Source organism: Electrophorus electricus, chromosome 10, assembly GCF_041902795.1.
Source record: "Electrophorus electricus isolate QZ-2024a chromosome 10, ASM4190279v1, whole genome shotgun sequence".
NCBI classification, from domain to species: domain Eukaryota; kingdom Metazoa; phylum Chordata; class Actinopteri; order Gymnotiformes; family Gymnotidae; genus Electrophorus; species Electrophorus electricus.
This window is the reverse complement of record NC_137506.1, coordinates 17,669,075-17,692,713: the sequence shown is the minus strand read 5'-3', so window position 1 is coordinate 17,692,713 and position 23,639 is coordinate 17,669,075. Positions and strand designations below refer to the sequence as shown.

The 23,639-nt window shown below is 41.8% G+C and overlaps 3 protein-coding genes across 4 annotated transcripts in view; 2 read left to right on the top strand and 1 right to left on the bottom strand.

Moving 5' to 3' along the window:
• The window catches only part of ston2 (stonin 2), a 31,208-nt gene extending 27,766 nt beyond the window's left edge, over nt 1–3,442 (top strand). The window contains exon 8 of the mRNA XM_081721616.1: nt 2,748–3,442. The gene's annotated coding sequence lies outside the window, so the exon portion shown is untranslated. The remainder of the gene's footprint in view (nt 1–2,747) is intronic.
• Nucleotides 3,443–17,680: 14,238 nt separating this feature from the next.
• nrxn3a (neurexin 3a) overlaps nt 17,681–23,639 on the bottom strand; it is a 255,272-nt gene continuing 249,313 nt past the window's right edge. For both annotated transcript variants that reach the window (XM_027001508.3, XM_027001511.3), the window contains exon 24: nt 17,681–17,959. In XM_027001508.3, the coding sequence (XP_026857309.2) occupies nt 17,946–17,959 (14 nt within the window). In that variant the 3' untranslated portion in view covers nt 17,681–17,945. The remainder of the gene's footprint in view (nt 17,960–23,639) is intronic.
• dio2 (iodothyronine deiodinase 2) lies at nt 20,501–23,508 on the top strand. The gene is made up of 2 exons (XM_027001515.3): nt 20,501–21,195; nt 22,523–23,508. The coding sequence occupies exons 1-2, from the start codon at nt 20,851–20,853 to the stop codon at nt 23,081–23,083; spliced, it is 906 nt and encodes a 301-aa protein (XP_026857316.1). The 5' UTR covers nt 20,501–20,850; the 3' UTR covers nt 23,084–23,508.

Below are 23,639 nucleotides of genomic sequence, written 5' to 3'. Positions count from 1 at the left end.
ACTTTGCTCATACAGGCAGGGACTTGTGTTTTAGTACCACTTAGCACAAGAGGATCTTTAGCTAAACAACATTAATCTGCTGAAAGCTGGATAGGCCTGTATTGTTTCACCCTGTAGGCCCGGATGGGCCAGGACTGTGGTGCCATGACCGATCACTGTGAGAAAGCAACAATTCATTTTATGCAAGTGTCCCTCGATAAGTGAATATTCCTTGGAATTATAATAATGCTGAATAGTCCAGATAACTGTTTGAATTAGTGTAAATGATATGTACTGATTTCTTCTGGAAATTGTTGATTGCCAGATAAAAGAGCCTCACCCAGCATCGCATTTTTTTCCCCATTTGAGGTGGTTGACTGAGTACACTGACATTGTGTTAAATGTCTCTCAGAACTTTAGCGGAATATGTGTTTATATATTGTGACATTGACGGCAAGGAGGAAAGGAGGGCTAGGTGGGAAATGTCTAGAGACTCTTTGATCTTCACAACAGCTCGAGTTGAGCGAACACGGAAATAAAAAGCTGACAACGCAGTGGTAAGAACTCGAAGCGTAGGAAGCGCGCAGGAAAGAAAGGCACTCGAGGGTAGGCACAGGCGACGGCTGCAGGAGCAGGATGACCTCCAGCGCACCGTTGCCAGGGACCTGTGGTCTTAAAGAACAAACCAGGGCAAGCGAGAAACAGGCATGTGACATAATCAATGAGAGGGTGATTTGGACTATGACAGGGGGCGTGCATCATGTATAATGTCATTCATGGAAGCGTTTTCTACAATTCAAATGATATTTCCAGTATCTCAATGATCTCTGCCAGTAGCTAAGTGTGACAGAAAAGTGCCACCCTGCACAGGAATAGTGAAGTGTTTCTGTGTCTTTCATTACAATTACAATCTGGATTTGTGACTTGTGAGTACCCTTAGAGTTGGAAGGAAATGTGGCCCTCTGGGATTGGTACTGTCTCTACGCTTGACCCTGTAGATTTACCAGTGTCTTAAGAGAATTAGGATTCACTGCGGATTTCCTTTCTAACATTGGGCAAAACCTGCCAGTGTAGTGTAACAGTTTTTTTTACACCCAAAGAGCAAGGGCGTCTATTAGTACTTATGTGTCATTAATTTGAAATGTACATGAAGAATATGGAACTCTACCCAATTTCTATAGACTCATGAGTGATTTTGATGCTCAGTTTATGCGTAATAGACTCACACACTTATGCCTTCCAAAGCCTGAATCAAGAGAGCCATCCATAATGCCTTTTGGCTGCTTAGCCAGAAGGCCTCCTGACCTGAAAGAAATGAACAGTTAAGGAGTGCTGGCTGTTGAGGTCAGACTAAGAGATTTGTAGGTGAGAGAGCTTTGGCAGACTAAACCTCTACTGCCTCCTTGCTGGAAACCATTCCTGAAAAAAGCTTAACGTGGGCCCGGTGCCTCAACGTCGTTACTGATGACGGCCTCGTATCATACGCTCCGCAGTGAATTGATTTCTCTGTAGGGGGATACTTTTCTACTTGTCCTGAACGGATGTTAAAGAGTAAATGAGATTGTGTGATTGAATCAAAGCATTTTGAGGGACAGGTACACTCGCTCTGCACTTTGACCATTTGCAGCTTAGTTTCACCAACGGAAAATGCTAGAAATAAGGAGGAGATGAATAAGGAAGTATTAGCATGTCTCTGATATTTTTACTGTTGATAACATTGCCAAAATCGGAATGCTCAATAAAGGCTTTTAATCCTTGCGGAGATGAGATTATGTAAATGGGTTTCATCATAATTGACATCAGAGAATAAAGATTAGACATCAGAAATGAGAGATTCAAGCTTCTCTTGCATTCTCCTTGTTTCAGTAGTCTCTGGCTCTACCCCATAAAATACAGTGCAGCTTGATTCCTCTACCATAGTTTATCAGGAGCCAAAACAACATTGGAAGAAGCTGTGATTTCATTATATTTTAGTACATTCAAGATCTGCATTTGCCAGTCATGGTCCTTGAGTTCCTCAGTGCTTCTCTTTTTAATGTTTTCCCTACTTCGACACACCCATTTGAAACTCAGGAAATGCAAGGCCTGTTAATTAGTTGGTGAGTTGAGCCAGGTGTCAGGAAAAAAAAACCCCCTCTAAACTGTGCAAGCCAGGAATACTTTCAGCCAAGAAGCAGGAAACACTATAGCTACGATAGCTACCTCACGTTCATCTATGAAACAGACTTTGACAGGTAAAAACAAGGAAAAAAAACCCTTAGATGAAAGCATTCTCTGAAGGCCTCAGTAATCGGGGGATTTGAAATCCATCTCATTAGGCAGAAATCCAGGCTCCTAGTTTATTCAGACCAGTTTTGCCTCTTGAGGAAATACAGAATGCTGACTGTATTAACTCTCGACTGTGGCTTTACACTGTCTATCTTTTTTTTTTTTTTTTTTTTTTTGGAGTTGTAGTAGATGAAGTAACTATATATTTTTCATCTTCTGACCTGTCATACTCTTGGCTCACTTCAGTTCTTCAGTTTATTTAAAGAATAGTTGAATCAATTTCAGAAATATCTTGAACATAAACACCATAGATAATGTGGTGTGAGTTTTGTCTTCAGCCCAAATGTGGGAAAAGCAGCTCATGTTTAACCAAACATAACTATTGTACTTTAAGATTATTAAAAAAAACCAAACTCTTTTCTTAAAGTTTTTTTAAAAGTCAGCATATGGACTACAATTCTAACTATATATGTGTAAGACCAAATTACCACATGGCCTAGGAGATCTCGGGAGCTGCTGCCAAAGACCACGGGACATCTGACTGTTGGGCACGGGGCATCCGACACTCGGGCATCCACCTCCGGGCACAGGAGAGGGACACATTCAGCATCCCTCCACGCTAGCGCGCAGTGCTGCGTGGCCTCATGTTCGTCGTGCACCTGGACCAAGATGCTTCGTAAGCTACCCATGGGGATCCCCTGCCTATCCTTCTTCGCTTTTTCTCACACCTCTCTGCGGCCAACTTATTAGCGGTCAAAAAAAAAAAGAAATTAAGCCTGCTGACTGATCCCTGTTCCAAGCCTCCCTACTGCTCAGTCCGTCTACTGATGACAGAGGCACTATTCCAGCATGTGTTTTGCTGTTCCTGGCTGCTCAAGGCTGGGTGTCAGACCGAGGTAACCTTTGCTCTAGGGAGTTTTCCCTTGCTGCTGTCGCCCTTGGCCTGCTCACTGGGGGCTTGGACTCGGACATTAGCTGATTTGTGACATCTGCTGTAAAAAGCGCTGTATAAATAAATTTGATTTGATGTGATGCTATGATCCCATAAAACAAATCAACAAAGCAAGAAAAGATTAAGAAGCTTTTAAATGAACTATTATGTAAGTATAACATTTCTATTTAACGTTAAACATTAAAACACAGCAAAAATTATGCAAAATCATGCACTGGTCAAATCATTAAAACCATAAATGCGTACAGACATCGGTGTAAACATTTGTCTTTTTATCTGTCCACTCTAGCTAGCTGCCAAAGCCTGAATAAGCATATCTAATTAATTTCATTAACTATATTGTGTGTGTGTGTGTGTGTGTGTGTGTGTGTGTATATATATATATATATATATATATATATATATATATATATATATATATACATATATATATATATATATATATATATATGTGTGTGTATGTATATATGTATGTATGCATGTATGTATGTATATATGTGTGTGTGTGTGTGTGTGTGTGTGTGTGTGTGTGTGTGTGTGTGTGTGTGTGTGTATATGTATGTATGTATGTATATGTGCGTGTAAACACACACTACATTCAACATTTCTTTAACATTTCTTTACGTATTTGTATTGGTCAACAACATAGTATATCTCTCCAAAAGATCGAAACCGTCATGTGGCTGTATGGCCGATGTAAGGCAGTGTGTTTCATAGGGCTTGCCTTGTATGTGCTTGGCTGAAAGCATACTGTCCCATTACACTTTGCACTTCAGCCTGTGCTGCATTCCCTGAAACAGCTCAGCCAAAAATGTGTTAGCCACTGCCAGGACTTTAGCATGGTTTGTTTCTGTTTGGCAAACAACGCCCCCTGTCCTACCTAACTCTGTGTCCCAACCATTGCTGGTTTCCCCAAACTAAACGCCATGGGCAAAAACAGATTTGCATCTGCCAGGAGACTCGATGTTTTATGAGACTTTCCCACGATCTCAAAACATAGCTAGGATAAAATCAATACCGTATTGGTTGTGTGGAAAACAAAAATGTTTTGACCTGGCCCTCTTAGGTACTGGAGTGATTATATTATAAGATGTGAATTATATAAATGGTAGATTATAAAATATATATTATATATTCAAAACAGAAGAAGGCAGTCCAGCCTAGGGATGCCCAGGATTTCAGCAAATATTTATTTATTATTTTAAATTCATTTTACTTTTGGTCTGATCTTTTAAGTACTTTTTAACGTATGAGATTTTCCACATTTTGTTTTGTTTTGATATATTTTTTGTTGTTGTTTTTGGATCAAATCACCAATAAAAGGTTAAGCAAAACTCATGTAAAACTATATCAGTTGTCTATCTCTGACATAAGTTATTTTAAGAACGGATAAAGTGGGACAAAAATATCTGACACAAAGACTGAGACAAAAATAATTGTGATTGAAGTAAATTTTATTCACCATTGTGCCCTGGCAGACTCTCAAGCTTAAACCAACTATTATGAACACAAACACACTTGTAGAAATGTGTTTCCTGACTGAATTAGTCTGCCGAAGTACTGAAAACAGCACATAAGAAAACAAAGCCCACCAGGACAAGAAATCAAATGTTTGTTTTTCTGAATGATGACACTTTTATGGTTCATTATGGGTACAATAACAAATCAGATTAGTACTCTGATTATAATAATTGCATTTACTCTAGATTTATTTATTTCCCCCATCTTCAAATATTCTACTCTTTCTTTATGTATAGGCGGGTGTACCGACTGCATCCTGTGATGTCATTTGGCCACAGAGCCTGTGTGGTATGTGTTGGTGTGGCCCTGGCCATAGCACTTCGGGTCCAGTTACCCCCTCTAACGAAGCACCAGTCCAGAGACAGTGGTGCCTGTACTGCTGCAGCTAACAGACAGTACACTGGGATTCTCATTACACCATCCACAGACAAACTGGAACAAGCGAGTGATTGATGACTAGGGAGGACCAGGCAGTAGCAGTCATCATTTCATTCCCATGCCTAACACAGAGGGCCATTGTTGCTACAAAATGCTTCCAGGAGCATCAGTAGCATCAGTGGCTATAAAAGAGTTTGGCCACTCTGCAGTTTATTCAAACTGATAAATATGTTTCAGATTTGGTGTGTTAATGCCAGGTTTGCATACATTCTATCCAACCCCGGATTGCTGGCCCACTCTAGAGATTATTATTAGCTCTTTGTTTACCAGTTATGGGAAGTAAGGGATACACACACATGCAAAAAAAGAAAGTCTCTGTCAGGCCAACACTAGACATTAGTACCAGAGACAGGATGTGAGGGAGAGCTGGGATTTGAGCAAGTAATTTAGTTAAACACCATTTCCTACCTTAGAGAACGGAGGGGCTGATGTTGGGGTGAGATTGTCAGGAAGTGTTTCTTTTTAAATACCACACCAGGCATTTTTGCTGGTTTTGTCCAGCCCTGAATGGCTGAATGTCGGGGGGAGGTGTGTAGAGTTCTGGAAACAGTATGTCACAATTCAAAGGAAAAAGTGAAAGTTATGAGAGGGACCCTGTTCCTAACACTAACCCCAAGCATGAATAACTTTGAACCATTTCTCTGTGGCCTTCGCACTGACAGTATGAAACCTATTTTGTGAGATTTCAGTGTGTGCAGTGCATAACAGAACAACAGATGCATACATCATCCCTGCTGTACACTGCTCACTTGTGTTAATTGAATATTTTATAATTGTATACTGTATCACCTTTAATTTCACGACCCACCACAATGAGCTCAGGGTGCCATGCAGTGACATGCTGGAAGAGTTGACTTTAGAAAGACCTTTAGCAAGATTTTTGAAGCTACTGAAAGGTAAATTGACTGTGAATGAGCAGTGGGCCAGTTGTTATGGAACTGAAATCCTTCATGGAACTTATTTGGGGCATGCATGTAATGGCACTTGAATTTCTGCACTCACACTTCATATTGCATTTATGTTTGCACTCTGTGACTTGTTCATTCCTCCGGTGAGAGAGAGAGAGAGAGAGAGAGAGAGAGAGAGAGAGAGAGAAAGAGAGAGAGAGAGAGAGAGAGAGAGAGAAACAATACCGCAATGAATAACACAGTGACAGAGAGTGAGAGTAACACAATAACACAATGAATAACACAGTGACAGAGTGAGAGTAACACAATAACACAATGAATCACACAGTGACAGAGAGTGAGAGTAACACAATAACACAATGAATCACACAGTGACAGAGAGTGAGAGTAACACAATAACACAATGAATCACACAGTGACAGAGAGTGAGTAACACAATAACACAATGAATCACACAGTGACAGAGAGTGAGTAACACAATAACACAATGAATAACACAGTGACAGAGAGTGAGAGTAACACAATAACACAATGAGTAACACAGTGACAGAGAGTGAGAGTAACACAATAACACAATGAATCACACAGTGACAGAGAGTGAGAGTAACACAATAACACAATGAATAACACAGTGACAGAGAGTGAGAGTAATACAATAACACAATGAATAACAGTGACAGAGAGTGAGAGTAACACAATAACACAATGAATCACACAGTGACAGTGAATGAGAGAGACAGACAATAACACAATGAATAACACAGTGACAGTGAGCTTGAGGAGAAATTTTATTGGCATCTTATAACTGATATCTTGTATAAAGAATCTTTTGAAAACAAGCTGCATTTTAATATTTTAATATGTTAAGTCAGATGAAGGTACAGTCATACATGTCTGTCTCAGGGCCGTAAATAACAGGGTTGTGAAAAGATATCTCTTCCGTAAGGTCTGAAATATTAATAACATACTAATAATAATTTCATATTTTGGCCGAGGCTTGCATGTCTTTTTCCTTACGCTATATAAAATATTTGTATTTTCCTTCCTGTCTGCCCATCCATCCATCCTTCCATCCATCCATCCATCCATCCATCCATTCATCCATCTACATCTGTTACATCTAGACAGCTGCCTATTGGTGGTAAGAGTGTGGTGACCCAGATGCTGCACTTGTGCGATGATCTGAGACTTTCTACGTTTAGCTGAGTGCTCATTCAGCAGGGAGCTCTCTGTTCAGCTCTAGACCATGTAGCACTGCCCAACGCCACAAACGTTCCTCCTCTGCCGAACGGTAACGCAGCACTGCTGATTTCCAATTAATCCCTGTAATGGAAAAAGACCCAGAAAATAAAAGAGATCGAGACTCAGTGGCCTGACCTGGCATGTATTCCCATAGACCATGGCTCAACAGACACGGGAGGAGGAGGTTATATGCTAATCCATAAATTTGGCATAAAAGTGGCCTGTCTGAGTGGGTGAGGAAGGTTGCTAATCCATGTCTGGATGCAGGCAGAGAGGAGACTTTGTTCTGCTTCAGGCTCAGGTGCCAGCTCATTACTCCAGCCTGCCAGCTCATGGGGGGAGTTTCTCAGACAGAGGATCCTCTTGATTACAGTGAGTGAAATTAAAGCAAAAGGTCAGTGATGTCCTCTGGATCTCAGGCGTACAGATAGACCTAGGACTTCCATTGTGTGTGACTTCCCCTAAAACCGTTTAGTTTGGTTCCAGTCTGGCGGTAATCTGTTGCAGCCCAAAGATGACCTGCCAAAGAAATATTTGGTAATTTAAGGAAGTTATGTAAGTCCTGAGGTGATTTTTCTTGGCATGGATAAACCTGGCTGAACTGTCACCACTGATGCTAATGGTTAGCGTTGCTCATGTGCTGACCCCCTGCTGTTTGTGCAGTATGCTAAAGCTTCCATGACATTAGAAACAGTACTATTCTTGGCCTCGGCTTAATCTGGCAAAACAATTCTGAGGGCGATATATGGAATGCAATGTCTATTTTTGTGCACATGTAGGTTAATTTTCATTTTTCTTTTTTTTTATAGCTGTTCCTGAGCATTTAATGCCAGATTGTGTTTAGTAAGGTATTTTAAGATACCATTATGAGAGAAATGACCATGCATGGTGCTGGTTAAAAGCACATGGAAAGACTTCAGTTTGAAAACAAGTATGCCTTTCATATATTTCAAATCCTCAGAACCTGGTCACAATAAAGCTACATTCTTATCTATTCAAGAGACAACGAGGAAATAAAAAAGAACCAGACATCAGATACGATACGAGATACGAGCTGTATTCTTCTCCATAAATACCTTTACTTAGGCAGATTCGTGATTTCGTGTCCTCTCGCACACACAGACAACGTGACTTCACGTCATTACTGTCACGCTCCAATCACACACACGCACAAAAACCCACTCACTGCACATTTCACCTGTCTGGAGGTTTGGCAGCGTTTTGCCAGCTCGTTTGGGAGGGCTGGCAGCAGCAGGACTTCAGGAACAGGCCCAGAACAGACTCATAGGGCGCTGTGGTGGAATCCTGCAGGGCCGCGGTGGCCGCCAGTGTTTGTTGAGTACACAGCTAACAGGACGACAGTGGTTTGCTCATGAGAACATTCCTGTTAAACTTAAAACTCTTCACAGAAGCCATCTTGTTCCCTGAAATTCAGTCATACTTAGAAATGAGTAATTGGTTATTTGGCCTGATGCGTTTAACATGTCAGATCCTCTTAAATAGCTTGAAGGATTTAAATGGGTGCTCAAAACAGTTGACTTTTACGGCAGCGTGCAACTTTATGTATCCTTTCCGATGATTTTATAAATATGGAAAAATCACAGTAAGATTACAACACGTCACTTGACATAAGACACTGACGTACACATGAATCTGAGATGGACAAAAGTACACACACTCACACACACCCACACACACACACACACCCACACTTACACACACTCATACACACACACACACACACACACACACACACACACACACACACACACACACACTCACACACTCACACACTCACACTCACACTCACACACTCACACTCACACACTCACACTCACAGACACACAGACACTCACACACACACACACTCACACAGACACACACACTCACACTCACACACACACACACACACACACACACACACACACACTCACACACTCACACACACACACACACACACACTCACACACACTCACACACACACGTGCGTGTGTATGTGAGGAACTTCGAAACAGAGTATGTAGTTTACAGAGATGACCCGGAATAGTGATTAGTTACTTTTACAGGCCAGCAAAGCGTCGCACTGCACTGATGGCCATCGAGAAAGTTTACATGTCAGAATGTGCTCGGGTACGCTAAGCATACTTGCAACTTGCTAGTCACAGAAAGCAGCCAGGTCTCTACTGCATGCCAGTGGCCTTTAAGCAGACCTGTGTTGTTCAACCTCTTCCTCTCGCAGAGCATTACACTACGAAACAAGGAACTGAAGAAAAATGTCACTAGATGTTCAATAAAGGGCAGATGGAACTGATGAATTACTGGATCATTGTAATTGATTTCCTTTTCTATTTAATTGATAAAAAAGCACACCCTCTGTGCACAATGTTCAGCAATATTTTCTGAATTCACAATATTTACTGTTAACTCCCACCTTTAACTCCTTGTACTGGTGAAATAATTGTGCACTAGCACTGTTCACATCATATTCAATTCTCCATGTATGCACCATTTTAAAGAAACACAGAGCACATTGTGCCTTTACTCCATCTGTTGCGATGCACGATTTGTGTTAACCATCCTCTAGCTCAGCCGTTCCCAGAGTCCCCCTGGTCTCTTGACAACAGAACACATATCAGTCCTCTACAGCAAAGTATAAGTCCAAATTTATGATGATAATAAACACTAACCTACTTTTAATAATACAGCGCAGTAGGGTGACATAAATTTTCAGCCTACTTTATACATAAGGTTCTGAGAAGAAAAATATTTTCCTAACCAAAATAGCAACCTAACTAAAGCAAACCAGTTTAAAAGGCTTGCTCCATGCCACCCCGCAAACACCTCCACACCCTTCCTGAGAAGTGTGTCCCCTTAGGAACTGCAACTCCAGCCCCTCTAATATGGCCATTCTCAGACCACAGGACCGTGCTGGTTGGATATTTTTGAGTGGCAAGCCACTATCAACCCAGCAGTGACACGGGCATATAAGAAGACACCAGCAACACTACACGCAATAAACTCAGGCCAGGTTTGCGCTCAGGGTTGGTCATCTTCCCAGATGACATAAACTGAGAGATGGTCATGTGATCAGAAACTGATCCGTGATAAAAGAGGATGCACATGTAAGACAGATGTACCTAATAAAGTGGCCAGTTTGTGTAGGTACAAGGGGTATAATAACGTGACTGATGAGTGTATACTTCATACAGTATACTGCATACTGCTGACTATATTTACAGATCTGACCAGAGAATCGAGCCAGCAGATGGATATATTAATATGGCACAACAGACATTCTGTAAACCATGGAGAAGCTTGCAGTATTAATCCAGAGTGAAACTTTAAAGTGAAAAGTTTTCTCAGCTTTTAGCTACTGATTGCCCAGCTGTGATTTGCAACATGGCCACCACATGCATCACCCGTAAAAGTCAGTGGTCAATCAGCATCCGTGGCCCAGAAAGCGATGGCACAGACCAGAGGTTTTCTATAGTCATGTCTGTGTATGGACTCCTGCCTGTTTCTTATGGAATTATGGGTGGTTGGGTGCAGCAAGAGCCCTAACCAAAGAAAAAGTGCTAATTCATTCATGCGGCTGCTAATTGCAGAGCTGACCGAGACACGGTTTTGTCCCATTGAGGTAGTGGAGCAGCAGTGCCGCTTCTCCAAGTCACAGGTCAGTGCCTGCAAATTAAATCTGCCTGCCACAGTCTGTTAGCAAGCATTTCCTTCATAGAAACGCCGCCGGAAAGTTTGCTCTTGAAGAAAGAGAGTTACATTTAAAAGAGGCTCGCTCTGGGAAATTGAAGTGTTTGGACACGGAACCCATTGTTCAGACCAAGAACTTGTCATGTCCGCAAAGTTCTCTCTGGAGGTGTGCTGACATGACAAGCGCTATGGGTGTTTCCAAGTGCAGAAAGAGCCGCAGGTTGGAGGAGGGTGAGATTCGCTGCATAGCAAGCCTCGGCGTGCATGAAAGGTCATGTTTACTGGTTTCCTGCCAATTCCTCTGGCCTACACTCCAGTGATTCCAATCTGTAAAACTTACGAAGCTCTTTTGCTGCGTGATTCAGGGTCATATGTTTCAGACATAAATCGATGCGTGTAACAGTTGTGCTATCAGAATATATGTGACCCTAAGGTGCACCAGTGTCAGACACTGACACACGTACACAAAACCCTCCCACGCTGTCACTTGTTTCCCCTTTCAAGACTAAGCTTCGGTGTTATGTTTGAGAGGTCGTAGGTCCATATTATTGAAATGGCACTTTGCAGAGGCCACATGTACTTTCACAGTCATTCATAATGGAAGTTGGCCAATGCAACATGGCATGATAGTTAAAGGGATATTTGTGGCCATGTTAGCTGATTTTCGACCAAACTGTGTTTACTCTCTCTGGAAGTACTGTCTAGGTGCCGTTTACTGATTAAACATGAGCAAAGTGTTACATTTCATCTAAATGTAGAACAACCCCCTTACACACACACACACACACACACACACCTGACATATTTCACAAATTCTCATCAGCTGATGTGTTTTATTTGACCTTTTGGCTTACATGCCATAGTAATACAGTGTGCAGGAAATAGCCTGGTAGCAATAGTCAATTAAACTTTATTTTTTTAAATGTACTTTTATTATAGTGATCAGTAAAAACACAGAAAACAAACAGAGCTGTCATGCTGGGATAGGAGGCAGGCAAACGTTCCTGACTGTACTGAATACTGTTCTTTTGAGTCTTTCAAATGCCGGTCTGTTCTCAGACAAGTGACCTCTCCTGTCTCCTCCTGTCTGTCTCTGTCTATTACATTCTTTCCGGAGCCTGTGTGTGTGTGTGTGTGTGTGTGTGTGTCTGTGTGTGTGTGTGTCTGTGTGTGTGTGTGTGTGTGTGTGTGTCTGTGTGTGTGTGTGTGTGTGTGTGTGTGTGTGTGTGTGTGTGTGTGTGTGTTTGTGTTTGTGCAACTGTTCAAAGCAGTTGGATAGTTGCCACAGTCTGCCACACTGTTTTTGATCAATTTACAGCTTCATTAAACACTTTAAAAACAGCAACAACAACAACAAAATCAAACAAAAAACAAACAGAGTGCATCTATGCTTGCGATGTGGACACAGTTTCTGAGCAGCCTTAGCTGGATTCGAACATCTGCGAAAGAGCCACCGCGCCTGTCAAATTGACCGGTGTAATTAATTACTCCCACCCAACAGTGATTTGGATATTAATCAAGAAGCAGAGGCGTGTGTGAGGTGGACAGAGAGAAGAGGTAGCGCTAATCGTGGGTCCTGTGCGACGCTTTTCCCAGGTGCGCATGTGAGTTGCAGAGAACAAGTCAAACGTGTCACAGCTCCGGTGCTTCATTAACCGAAGCTCATTGTTCCTTCTCCAAAATGGTGCTTGTGAAGAAGAGCTCTCCAACCCTGCCTGCCTGTTGTCCTCCTCCCCTCTGCTGTATGTCAGGCAGGAAACTAAGCTCAGCGGTGGTAGTAGTGAACCACTGATGTGGAACGCACAGGTGTAGGTGCCAGCTTCCTAGCCCACCGGATTTGTTTATAAATGTCTCAGATGGTGCGCCGGATCTTAGGTTCTTAGGGATTTAGGTTTTCATTCTTACTTGAGAAAACTCAGTTTAGGAGAGCATGGGGACTCGCCATGGATGCCATTAAAAAAGGGAAGAAAATTTAATGAGGAACTTTAGTGATTTTAGGTTTCAGTTCCAAAGGTTCTTCCCAACTTTTCTGCAGTTTGATCCTTTCAACATGTTTTATTTATTTATTTATTTTTGTCCATGCTTTACCTTCTCAATTTGTTGGTCAATAAAAGTACTTTTTTCCTGTACTTTTTAACACATTGCAGTCTGGCTTCAAGCCCATTTCTCTGATGTGCTGATGAAAAGATTCACTTTACAGGGGATGCTGAATTTGTAACCTGAACTGTTTTCTAATAACATTCACATCACTTGTATTTCTTTCACAAAATATATTTTTAAATCTTTTTGGACCTTTGTGCACTCTAAAAGCAGAAGCTCCCTGCAGTTATAATGGAGTTACCAAGTGCAGCAAATGTGTGACCAACACAGAGCTGAATAGGAATTCAGTTTATCACACTTTTGGAGTGGAATTTATATGTAGTAGTGGCTCTCAATGGGGAATCTTCAGTGAATTTATCTCTATACCATCCTGATTTGGTCTGTGGTAAATGCTTCAACTGAACTTAACACATAATCCTAAATTTCTCTTTTTCTGTTTTTTTATATTTATGGGCAATATTTTCTCTACAATGCTAGATACAAAAGCTTAGGAGAAGGTAAGATAAGATTTTCCATAATAGACTCGAGACCACTGTTTTACGTGCAAAAGTAAATAATGCCAAATAAATAAATAAACGCCACCACCACCACCAAGAAACCTCTTATCCTGTTAAGATAGATCGATCTATTATGACATGCATTTCAGTTTGGATTGTAGTAGCTTGTTTTTTATTCCTTAACATGGACAGGAAAAACACAATTTTGAAAACAACTTAATGACTTGACAGTGAGGCCAAGTAATACATTTACAGACAGATGAAGCACATGTCCAGGTTTAATACTGCTATTCAGGGTTCATGTAAGTACACTAATCTCTCCAAACATTATGCTTGGAGCAGAACGCTTCACTCCCCATGGTATATCTGAGCTCAGCATCACAGTCTTGTCTTTTCTGATTCAATTAATGGCCTTCTCCATGGTCCCATGTTTTGAATAATCACGCATAGGGGCATGCAGTCAGAGCGAACACACAAGGATATATAGATTTAATCAGCAGGTGAGCAGGTGTACAGCCAAACCTGTGTCTGTCCATTATGTTTTTACATCAGTGACCTTACAGTGCGGCTCTGCCTCAGTCGGCTGTTGATCGTGCAGTGAACAGGTGGAAGTATCTCCATCTGCAGGAGAGTCGGGGGCCCGTTGGAGGGACAGTGCCAAGGGGGGAAGGCCAGCTGAGCTTTACGTCTAAGTCAAGTGTGTAGGTAGTCAAACACACAATTTGGTTTACCACTCAAGCCTCAAGTAGCCTCGACTTTCATGACCCCTTATACACAGTAGTGTACATGGACAGCCCTGCATATCAGCACTGGCTGTGAGGAGCTGCACGACTAACGCTAAGCTTCTAATCACGGTCCTGGTATAAGGCCTGGTGTCTGCTACTAATCACTGTCCCTACTTGCTTAATTCTTCTTCTTCTTCATCTATCTATCTATCTATCTATCTATCTATCTATCTATCTATCTATCTATCTATCTATCTATCTATCTATCTATCTATCTATCTATCTATCTATCTATCTATCTATCTATCTATCTATCTATCTATCTATCTATCTATTTCATGTATCTATTATTCTATTATTAAATGAGCTGAATGGAAACATTCCAAAATGCTGCTTGGAACCCAGGCAAGCCTCATGTTTAGACTGACCTGTGTACTCGGACTGTCTAGCAGATAACGCGTTTGGAGCACTCTGAAAACAAACTACTGATGTGGATAACAAATATCCTTTTCAAGGAAATTTGCAGGAGGTCTCATTCGGACTGGTTAGGACGCAGGGAGCTGGGAGCTGTCTGGTTCCTTCCTTCACTGTCCGCATACTGGGTGTCCTTTCACTGCGGGAGGAAACAGAAGGCATACAGCAGGGCAGTTGCTGACAGCTTGGCTAGTGTAAGCCAGAGCTTTGTCATTTAATGCACGTTTCCAGCACAAGGACTGTGGTCCCGAGTGGCCACAGTTATTGCTTGGGCACATTGTCTGTTTATATGGTTTGTAGTTCTTTGCTTCAGGTGCTAACCTTTAATGACCAACTCCAGCCAAAAGCTGGAAATCACAGTGAATTGTGCTGAATAGTTGTCCAGCGCATCCAGCTGAGGGAGCACGTTTGGCTCCAGTTTCCACATTATGTCTACAGTAAAGTCGTAACTCACAGGAAGGAAGGCTGGTCTTAAAGGCTTTCAGATTTGGAGCTCGTACTCAAACCAAGAGCAAAAATAGTTCCACACTTTTGATGGTATATATTTGACAAACTTTTTTTTACATGGACCTAAATCAGCCTGTATAAGAACCTTTTCGAAGGTTTCCTATAGTGAACTCAGTGACATTCAAAAGGTTTTTAGTGAAGTAGGAGACCACATCGATAAAATATCTATAACCAGGACTGCTTTAGGCGAATTGTGGATATATTGTAGAAACGGTGCCCCGATATCAATTCTCATGAAATAATGCTTCAGTATTATATGTATAAACAAAACAGTATTTTGTGCGTGTGGTAGTGGCCAATTCACAAACCCAGAGGACGCCACCTTAACACAAGCCTGCTGGCGGTATGGCTGGTCGACAGCTAGCACATGGCTCCTCAAACACGTGTAGCTTGCTGCCCATGTTTTTAAACTGGTGGCCACAAAATATCAGCACGTACCATGAAACCCTCAGAAGAGAAATTTACCGTATGCGCAAACAGAGGCAAGAGAGAGAGCGGGATCCTCTCTGCACTGCATCAGCCACACAGGAGTGTTCGAATGAGTTTAAATGGTTACAGAGCACACCAGTGTTCTCCGGTGCCTTTATTGGTATGAGATTCAATTTGCTGAAACCTCAGTGTATTTAAAGAACATGAGCCAGTCCCATTGAGCATGAAAACTTGTGATGATGACTGCATATGGCTAATGAAAAAGATTTGGGTTTACGGCACAGGCTCAGGGCCCAAATGGGTTAGTCCTTATACATACTGCCAATTACCCCAAGCAAAGGCAGCAGTCCGGGGAACTGTTACCGTGTGGCATGACAGTCAGGCACGAAATACAGACAGATTTCTTGATCCATTTACATAAGCATCTGTTCCCACATTTCTTGGTAAATGAGAGAATTGCCTAATCCTGGACAGTGTTTATGAAATGGAAAATTTCATCTCCACCACATTCAATGGGGCGTTAGTTTAAAGTGTTCTGGCTATGCTGCCCAGATATTAGACGAAGGGAGTGCTTGCTGCAGGAACTGGGTCAGAGCTACTCTGGAAGCGTGGGCTGCCCTAGGTAGGAGGCCTTGCGCTGTGTATACTGGCCTTACTTTCTGCCTGGCCCAGCAGTTATTTCTTATCTCCACCCATATAAATACAGTGAATATAACATAACATTCCATTTCTGAGTGGATAAAACCTCACCCCCAGAAGAGTCTCGGTTTGTGTCTCTCTAAAGTCAGCGGCTGCGGGGAGTGGAGCAGATCCTTGCGTTTGCACTTACTCCACTGGCAAGAACTGCATTCTTGGCTAAATTCTCTTTAGAGATTTTTCTGAATAAACATTCTATGCAGATGGTGAGTGCCAAGTTTGCATTATTGGAGTCCATTGTCTCTTGGCTTTACTCCTGCTTGTATACAGTGTGGTGATGAAGGTAAATACTTGTCAGAAGCAGCCATAGGACAATGTTTACAATGGAAAGTTGCTTAATCTCCATGAAATCAGTGGTGCTTATATAATAAACAGAATTACATTCTTTATTGGTGACTAACATGGAGTAGTTATTTTCTTAAATGCACAATCGGCCTCGTACATGCCTGCATCACTGCAAAGACTGTGAACACATTTGTTTCATACACTTCTGACACATGGCAGTCAGTAATATTGCTTTGTCACATTGACTTCAAAAGGCAAATTGTCTTTGTCTGGCAAGCTAGTGTATGGCTGATCTTTTGAAATCTAATCTGAAAATATTTCCTCCTTTTTGTTTGTTTGTTTGTTTGTGTGTGTATGTGTGTGTGTGTGTGTGTGTGTGTGTGTGTGTGTGTGTGGACACTTTAGATTTATAAAATACATGCACGCTGTACATATGACACATACATCTTTTGTGGTTTTAAAGACCTCATAGCACATCTATGCTATTGTTTTGCACCTGGGATTTGCAGGTCATTGCGTCTGCATGTGGGACCAAAACACTGTGATACCATATCATCTTAAGCAATGGGCTAATTAAAAATAAGAAGGTCAGCATCCATCCACGCAAAATTGATGCATCCGCAAGGGACTGAACCCTATTTCGCCTACTCGGTATCCAAACTCTCAGGGCCAGTTTTGAACTTGCGTATTTTTCAGTATTGGTGCTAATCGAACAGGTATGTGATATCTGCAAGGACATGTAAAGACATAACCAGTAACCTCAGGGTCAGCAAGCCTCTGCAATGATGATGTTGTGCGAGACTTTTTGTGGTGGCAAGATGGCAAATTCTTAGATTTGTACGCAACAATCTACATATTGTTTGCCTTCAGAGACAGCTCTCTACGGTACTGCTATAATTACCAATGCTTCCATATTTAGATTTCAGTTGCCTTTATTGATAATGCTCTGAATAAATAAATCCACATGGCAACAATACAAAACTATTTGTAGCTACATTACAATGCTAGAAGTTGCAGGCCTATAAAGTTATAGTGTTGCTGCCATATTACGACTTTTTTGTTGACAAAAAAAACTTGTTGATGACAAGAAGCAATAAACTGTGTTTATGAGGATGTCATCGGCGGTCATTCTGGACTGAGATCCATTTGGTGTAGATCTTGTCAGTGGAATTCAGAAGAGGATGTGTGGTTATGCAGTTACCTCCAGGGAATTTTAGATTTAACATGCAGCATCTGGAAAGAGAAGTTTCGTGAATGCAAGCGCTTCTTTTTGTAAGTATTTCATGTGTCATTGTTGCCCTAACAGCAGACAATGTTTGGACAATTTGCCCCTGAATAATTCGCTCAATTAAAACTTTAAAATTAAATTAAAATTAAAACCTTTTTAAGTCAGAGGCTGTGTTACCATAAGCGTGCACATGAAGAAAATTATATGAGCGTAACTTGCTTATTATGTGCTTATTATATTATCCTCAATTAACATATGACAATTAGATAAACACTGTTTTGCCAAAAAATAACAGATTCATTGAGTAATTATCCCTTGGTCCCTGGACAAAGTAAGTGTGACAGTAAGGAATTATCCTGGCAGAGCTGGCCAATATGTACACATTTGCATGTCTGCATGAACTAAATATTGAATATACATACTTATTTTCAAGTCTGTTTCAAGTCTTTGAAAGATTCTTTTTGAGAACTAAATTCCATATCACAATTCACAAATTAAGGTGCATTTAACGGCAGCATTTGTACCTACTACGGCTTTGACTTCTCACTAAAACCGTGTTAGCTTGCATGAGAGTGATGTTGGGTTGAACTCCCAAATAAAGGATGAACTGGGAACCATCATATGGCAGGGTAAACCCACTGACCCATTTCATGCATGCTTGTGAGCTGACTGTCAAGTCAAAGGGGACCAAACAGCTGGCCACAAGAAAAGGCTAACAGGGGACGCAGTGGCCGCTGTCCACCCCGCTCATCAATCCTACTATTGTTATGGCACTGGTCATCTGGGAGTCACTGATATTTAAGCAAAACATATTTTCATAATTCTTCCAACCCCTGCTATCCTCCTTGTTTTCTTTTGGACAAAGATCTAAGGCGAAAATGTGTATATGTAACATCTCATATAAGCACTCAGTACAAAAAGAGGTTGATATGTGTGTTTGAGATGCAAATGAGCAGGAGACAAAGGAATCCTTGTGATGCTGACTGATTGGCTTGGATGGGGTTTCTAGGTCAGTGGGGTAAGCAACAGTACAACTCTAGGATTGCTGCTCCAATAATCAAAGGTGAGGAACCTGTGACATCAAGGGTAAGGAACCTGTGACATCGAGGGTGAGGAACCTGTGACATCAAGGGTGAGAAACCTGTGACATCAAGGGTGAGGAACCTGTGACATCAAGGGTGAGGAACCTGTGACATCAAAGGTGAGGAACCTGTGACATCAAAGGTGAGGAACCTGTGACATCAAGGGTGAGAAACCTGTGACATCAAAGGTGAGGAACCTGTGACATCAAGGGTGAGAAACCTGTGACATCAAAGGTGAGGAACCTGTGACATCAAGGGTGAGGAACCTGTGACATCAAGGGTGAGAAACCTGTGACATCAAAGCTGAGGAACCTGTGACATCAAGGGTGAGGAACCTGTGACATCAAAGGTGAGGAACCTGTGACATCAAGGGTGAGGAACCTGTGATATCAAGGGTGAGAAACCTGTGACATCAAGGGTGAGGAACCTATGATATCAAGTGGACCTCACTGACAGTCAGTTTGATATCAGATATCAGATATTTGTTACATGCAATTATTTGAACTAGACTGAACTTTATTTAATAATAAGAATAAAAACAGCTTTTAAATATTAACACCAAACTTTGCACAAATTTCAAAATCAAAATTATTTTCATCTGATTATAGGTACATACACAAGAAGGTTCAAAGTTCAGCCCAGACAAATGCACTGTGTTAATTCAGCACAGGAGATATTCTAAAATATGGGATTATAAATTCATAAAAAATCAACCATCATGTTGTTGGTGAGGTTTTTATGTGGAAATGAGGTGGGTCAATCTGATTGGTTATGAGCACCACAGAGAGAGAAAAAGATCAGAAAATACTCTCTCATCATGTGTCTGAGGCTTAGATTCACTCAAAGAGTGAATCTAACTGGCTTGTGTCTGATACCCAGAACAATTCATTCCATAGTCTTGGTCCTGTTTGCTCTGGTGATACTGGCATCATATTGTTTTGCAAATTTAATGACAGACTGATCTCTACAAGGAATAGTTCCTTAACCTTGTAAACTAGTAAATTGGAAGACATCTTTACCTGTTCATCAAAACCAAAAAAACTGTATCCTTCTAGTCACCTAATTATCCCTCTGCCAGTGGTGGAATCAATCCCTTAGGGATAGCCTGTCATGCTCATGGATATGTTGTCTTGCAAAAGAAATCAGTGCTAGAGTGACGTGGAGTAAATTGTACAGTGAGGTTAAAGGTCAGCACTGAGTCTTCATTTTGCCTGGAATAGTTTTAATCTATTCTCGTATCACCCAATTTTGTGAAAGCCAACTACATTTACATTTCTTATATTGTGTTTCATGTAGGATATTACAAGTCAATGATGAGGCTATTGTGAATCCTGTATATTTTGGACACTTCTATTATGTTTTCGCATTATTAGACACCCACTATGCCTATACTTTTAATTTAGATCCCATATCTAATATTAGTGAACTTTTAGAAAGTATCAGGTTCTTTTCCTCTGTCTCATTGCATCACTTTTCTCCGCTATCCTGTCCGGAGTAGGAGCCCTGGGCGTGACGTCACGATGTTACCATAAGATAAAGCTTGAGGTGTATTTCAAAGCCGGGAATGATTTACGTTATAAAAAGACCGCTGCGACAAGGGATACTTCTCAGCGGGGAGCCTTTGTAATTGCAAGGGGCAGGGAGGAAGAAAATTTGGCACCATCGCTCAAGCCAGCTCTTCGCTTTACTACAACCCAGCGTCTTTTGCTGGCAGTGGAGGATAATTCGGCGCACGACAAGTAGCCCCCCCCAAAAAAAACCCACCACTACATCCTTCGCTGTCAGGCTCAATTTGCGCAGCCGTCTTAACTTTGATGACCGTCTGCGACAGGGTGGCGATAAAGACGACGACGGGCAGCCAAGATGACTCGAAAGAGGTGAAGTTTAGGAGCAAAGAAGCGCATGAGCCACCTGCTGCGGCCGCCCGTCGGAAAATGGGCACGCTGAGCGTGGACCTCCTGGTCGCCTTGCAGATCTTGCCGGGCTTCTTCTCCAACTGCCTGTTTTTCGTGCTGTACGACTCGGTGGTGCTGGTGAAGCGCGTGGTGTCGCTCCTCAGCTGCTCGGGAGGCGCCGCGGGCGGCGAGTGGCAGCGCATGTTAACCTCGGCCGGCGTGCGCTCCATATGGAACAGCTTTCTGCTGGACGCCTACAAGCAGGTACGTCCAGCAGCGGCAAGCGCGCTCCTCTTCCGTGACATCGTTTTATGCTTTTATGTGATGTGTTTTTCCCACTCAAGATCAAACGTTTTAAACAAATCTTAGACGGGTTTTGAACGTTTCCTATGTTTTCTTGAATTATACATACCTGTCGCACGGGTTTACATACTTAAAACGCCGTTTTGCATTTTAATGGTAATTAGGTTCGCTTTAGTTTGAAGTGTAAACATTCAAACTACGTAACGCTTTTCATTTAAGCTATCGCCCTGGCTATTCCATTCTATATAAAGAGTCTTGAACTTTGAGCTCCAGACAGTCAATGGACCCGCCGGGCAATGCCCTTAAAATTTGTTGGACACTTTACCAGACGTCTGGGTACTTTTAGTGTTACTTTTTAACTTGAAATTCATGAAAGATTTCCTAATATAGCGTAGTAAGATATGGGATTGCCAGTGCATCCTCTGCTGTAAACTCACTCTTGGCTTTACATGGGGCCAATTGCCCCATTTGGTGAGTGCCAGGGTGATATCTGCACGTGGCATTCAGCTGGTGTTAGAGCTAGTAAATAAACCCAAAGGCAGTAGCATTGGTACAATATTTCGGCTTTGAAACAAGACAAAAGAGCTGGAGTGGCAGACGAGGGAAAATGTCAGAACAATTTAATGCCATTTTAGTATCCTGCTGATGACTCCTCCTAAATGTTTGCCTTGTCTACTTTATGATCTAAGACATGCATTTAAAACAAACATCAACCAACCAAACAAAAAAACAAAAATCTGAATCAATTAATAGGCTTGTTGCTTCAGCATATCATTACTATGAAGCTTTTAACAGGTCTGTTGTCCTGAACAGAGGTTATAAAAGGGATCATGTATCTTTCATGTGTTTTATTCACTTTCTTTGCTCACCGGTTTATAGATCTTCTGGGATTGCCAAAGAACATATAAACAGTTGCTGGAAAACCTCACAAAGTTTCATACTGGGATGAACCTCCAAGAATGTAGTCATTTTTGTATGTGTACATGAAGCCAACGCTGAACATTTGGTTGTTTGTGAGTGGAGTTCTGACCTACTGACTACTTTTATTTAGTAACATCACTAAAGTTTCCATAGCAACAGAGAAACCAAGGCACACCTTAAGTAATTTCTCAAGTGCCTGTCACACTCCACTCAGCCCTGTAGTATGTGCATGTGTAAGTTTGTTGTGCGGGCCTCTCCTGTTACTAAAGCATGATGTGTCATTGACTATGTGCTCTGGAGCGTCTCATGAATGGTCAGTGGTCTGTGCCTCTCACTGAGATATAGATCCTCTCTCCCGCCTTTCCAGGTGAAGCTGGGGGAATCGGCTCCCAACTCTAAAGTGGTGAAGATTCCCGGAATCAACGGCTGCCGCTGGGACCTCGGCAGAAGGCCCGTGGGCGAGTGCCACCTTCTGGACTTCGAGTCGTCCGACCGCCCCTTGGTGGTCAACTTCGGCTCGGCTACCTGACCGCCGTTCGTTAGCCAGCTACCGAACTTCCGGCGGCTGGTTGAAGACTTTTCAGACGTGGCAGACTTCCTGCTGGTCTACATCGACGAGGCCCACCCCGTGGACGGATGGGTTGCTCCGCCCATGAAGCCCTACTCCTTTGAAGTCAGGAAGCACCGTAGCCTGGAAGAGCGGATGCTGGCAGCGCGGAAGCTTGTGGATCATTTCTCGTTACCCCCACAGTGCCAGCTGGTGGCTGACTGCATGGATAACAATGCCAACGTAGCTTACGGTGTGTCCTACGAAAGGGTGTGCATCGTGCAAAAGAAGAAAATAGCTTATCTGGGGGGAAAGGGTCCGTTTTTTTACAACCTTAAAGATGTACAGCACTGGCTTGAACAGAGCTATGGGAAGCGGTAATTTCTAGACGGGTCAGAGAGTCTTTTTATATGAATGGTGGCATAGTTTATTTTTATATAATGGAGACGAAGCAGAGTGAACTGCTTTCAGAACTGGTTTGAAGTGGCTCCAGTGTCCATATGGACCGCGCTCCTACTTGATTAACTGAATTCTCTAAATCCTTTGATGAGTTTGCTGGGTGGAATCCAACATTCCTAATCTTTGTTATACACAATGATAAAAACACTAAACACTAAGTATTGCACTTCCTTTTGAAAGGGTATTACTGACAACAGATTTGTATATGCACATAGTGCAACAGATTTGTATATGCACATCAATAACATCTGCCATTAATGTAGTATTACAGTATGTAATACATCTTTACTAAATAACAGTTATTGCTTCAGAGTACCAACTTGTTCACCAGAGAAGAAAGCACATGTGCCCTTCTTATGTATATATATATATATATATATATATATATATATATATATATATATATATATATATATATATATATATATAAGATAATTTATTTTTGTTAATGTTTATTGTTTTTAATATGTGGCCTGTT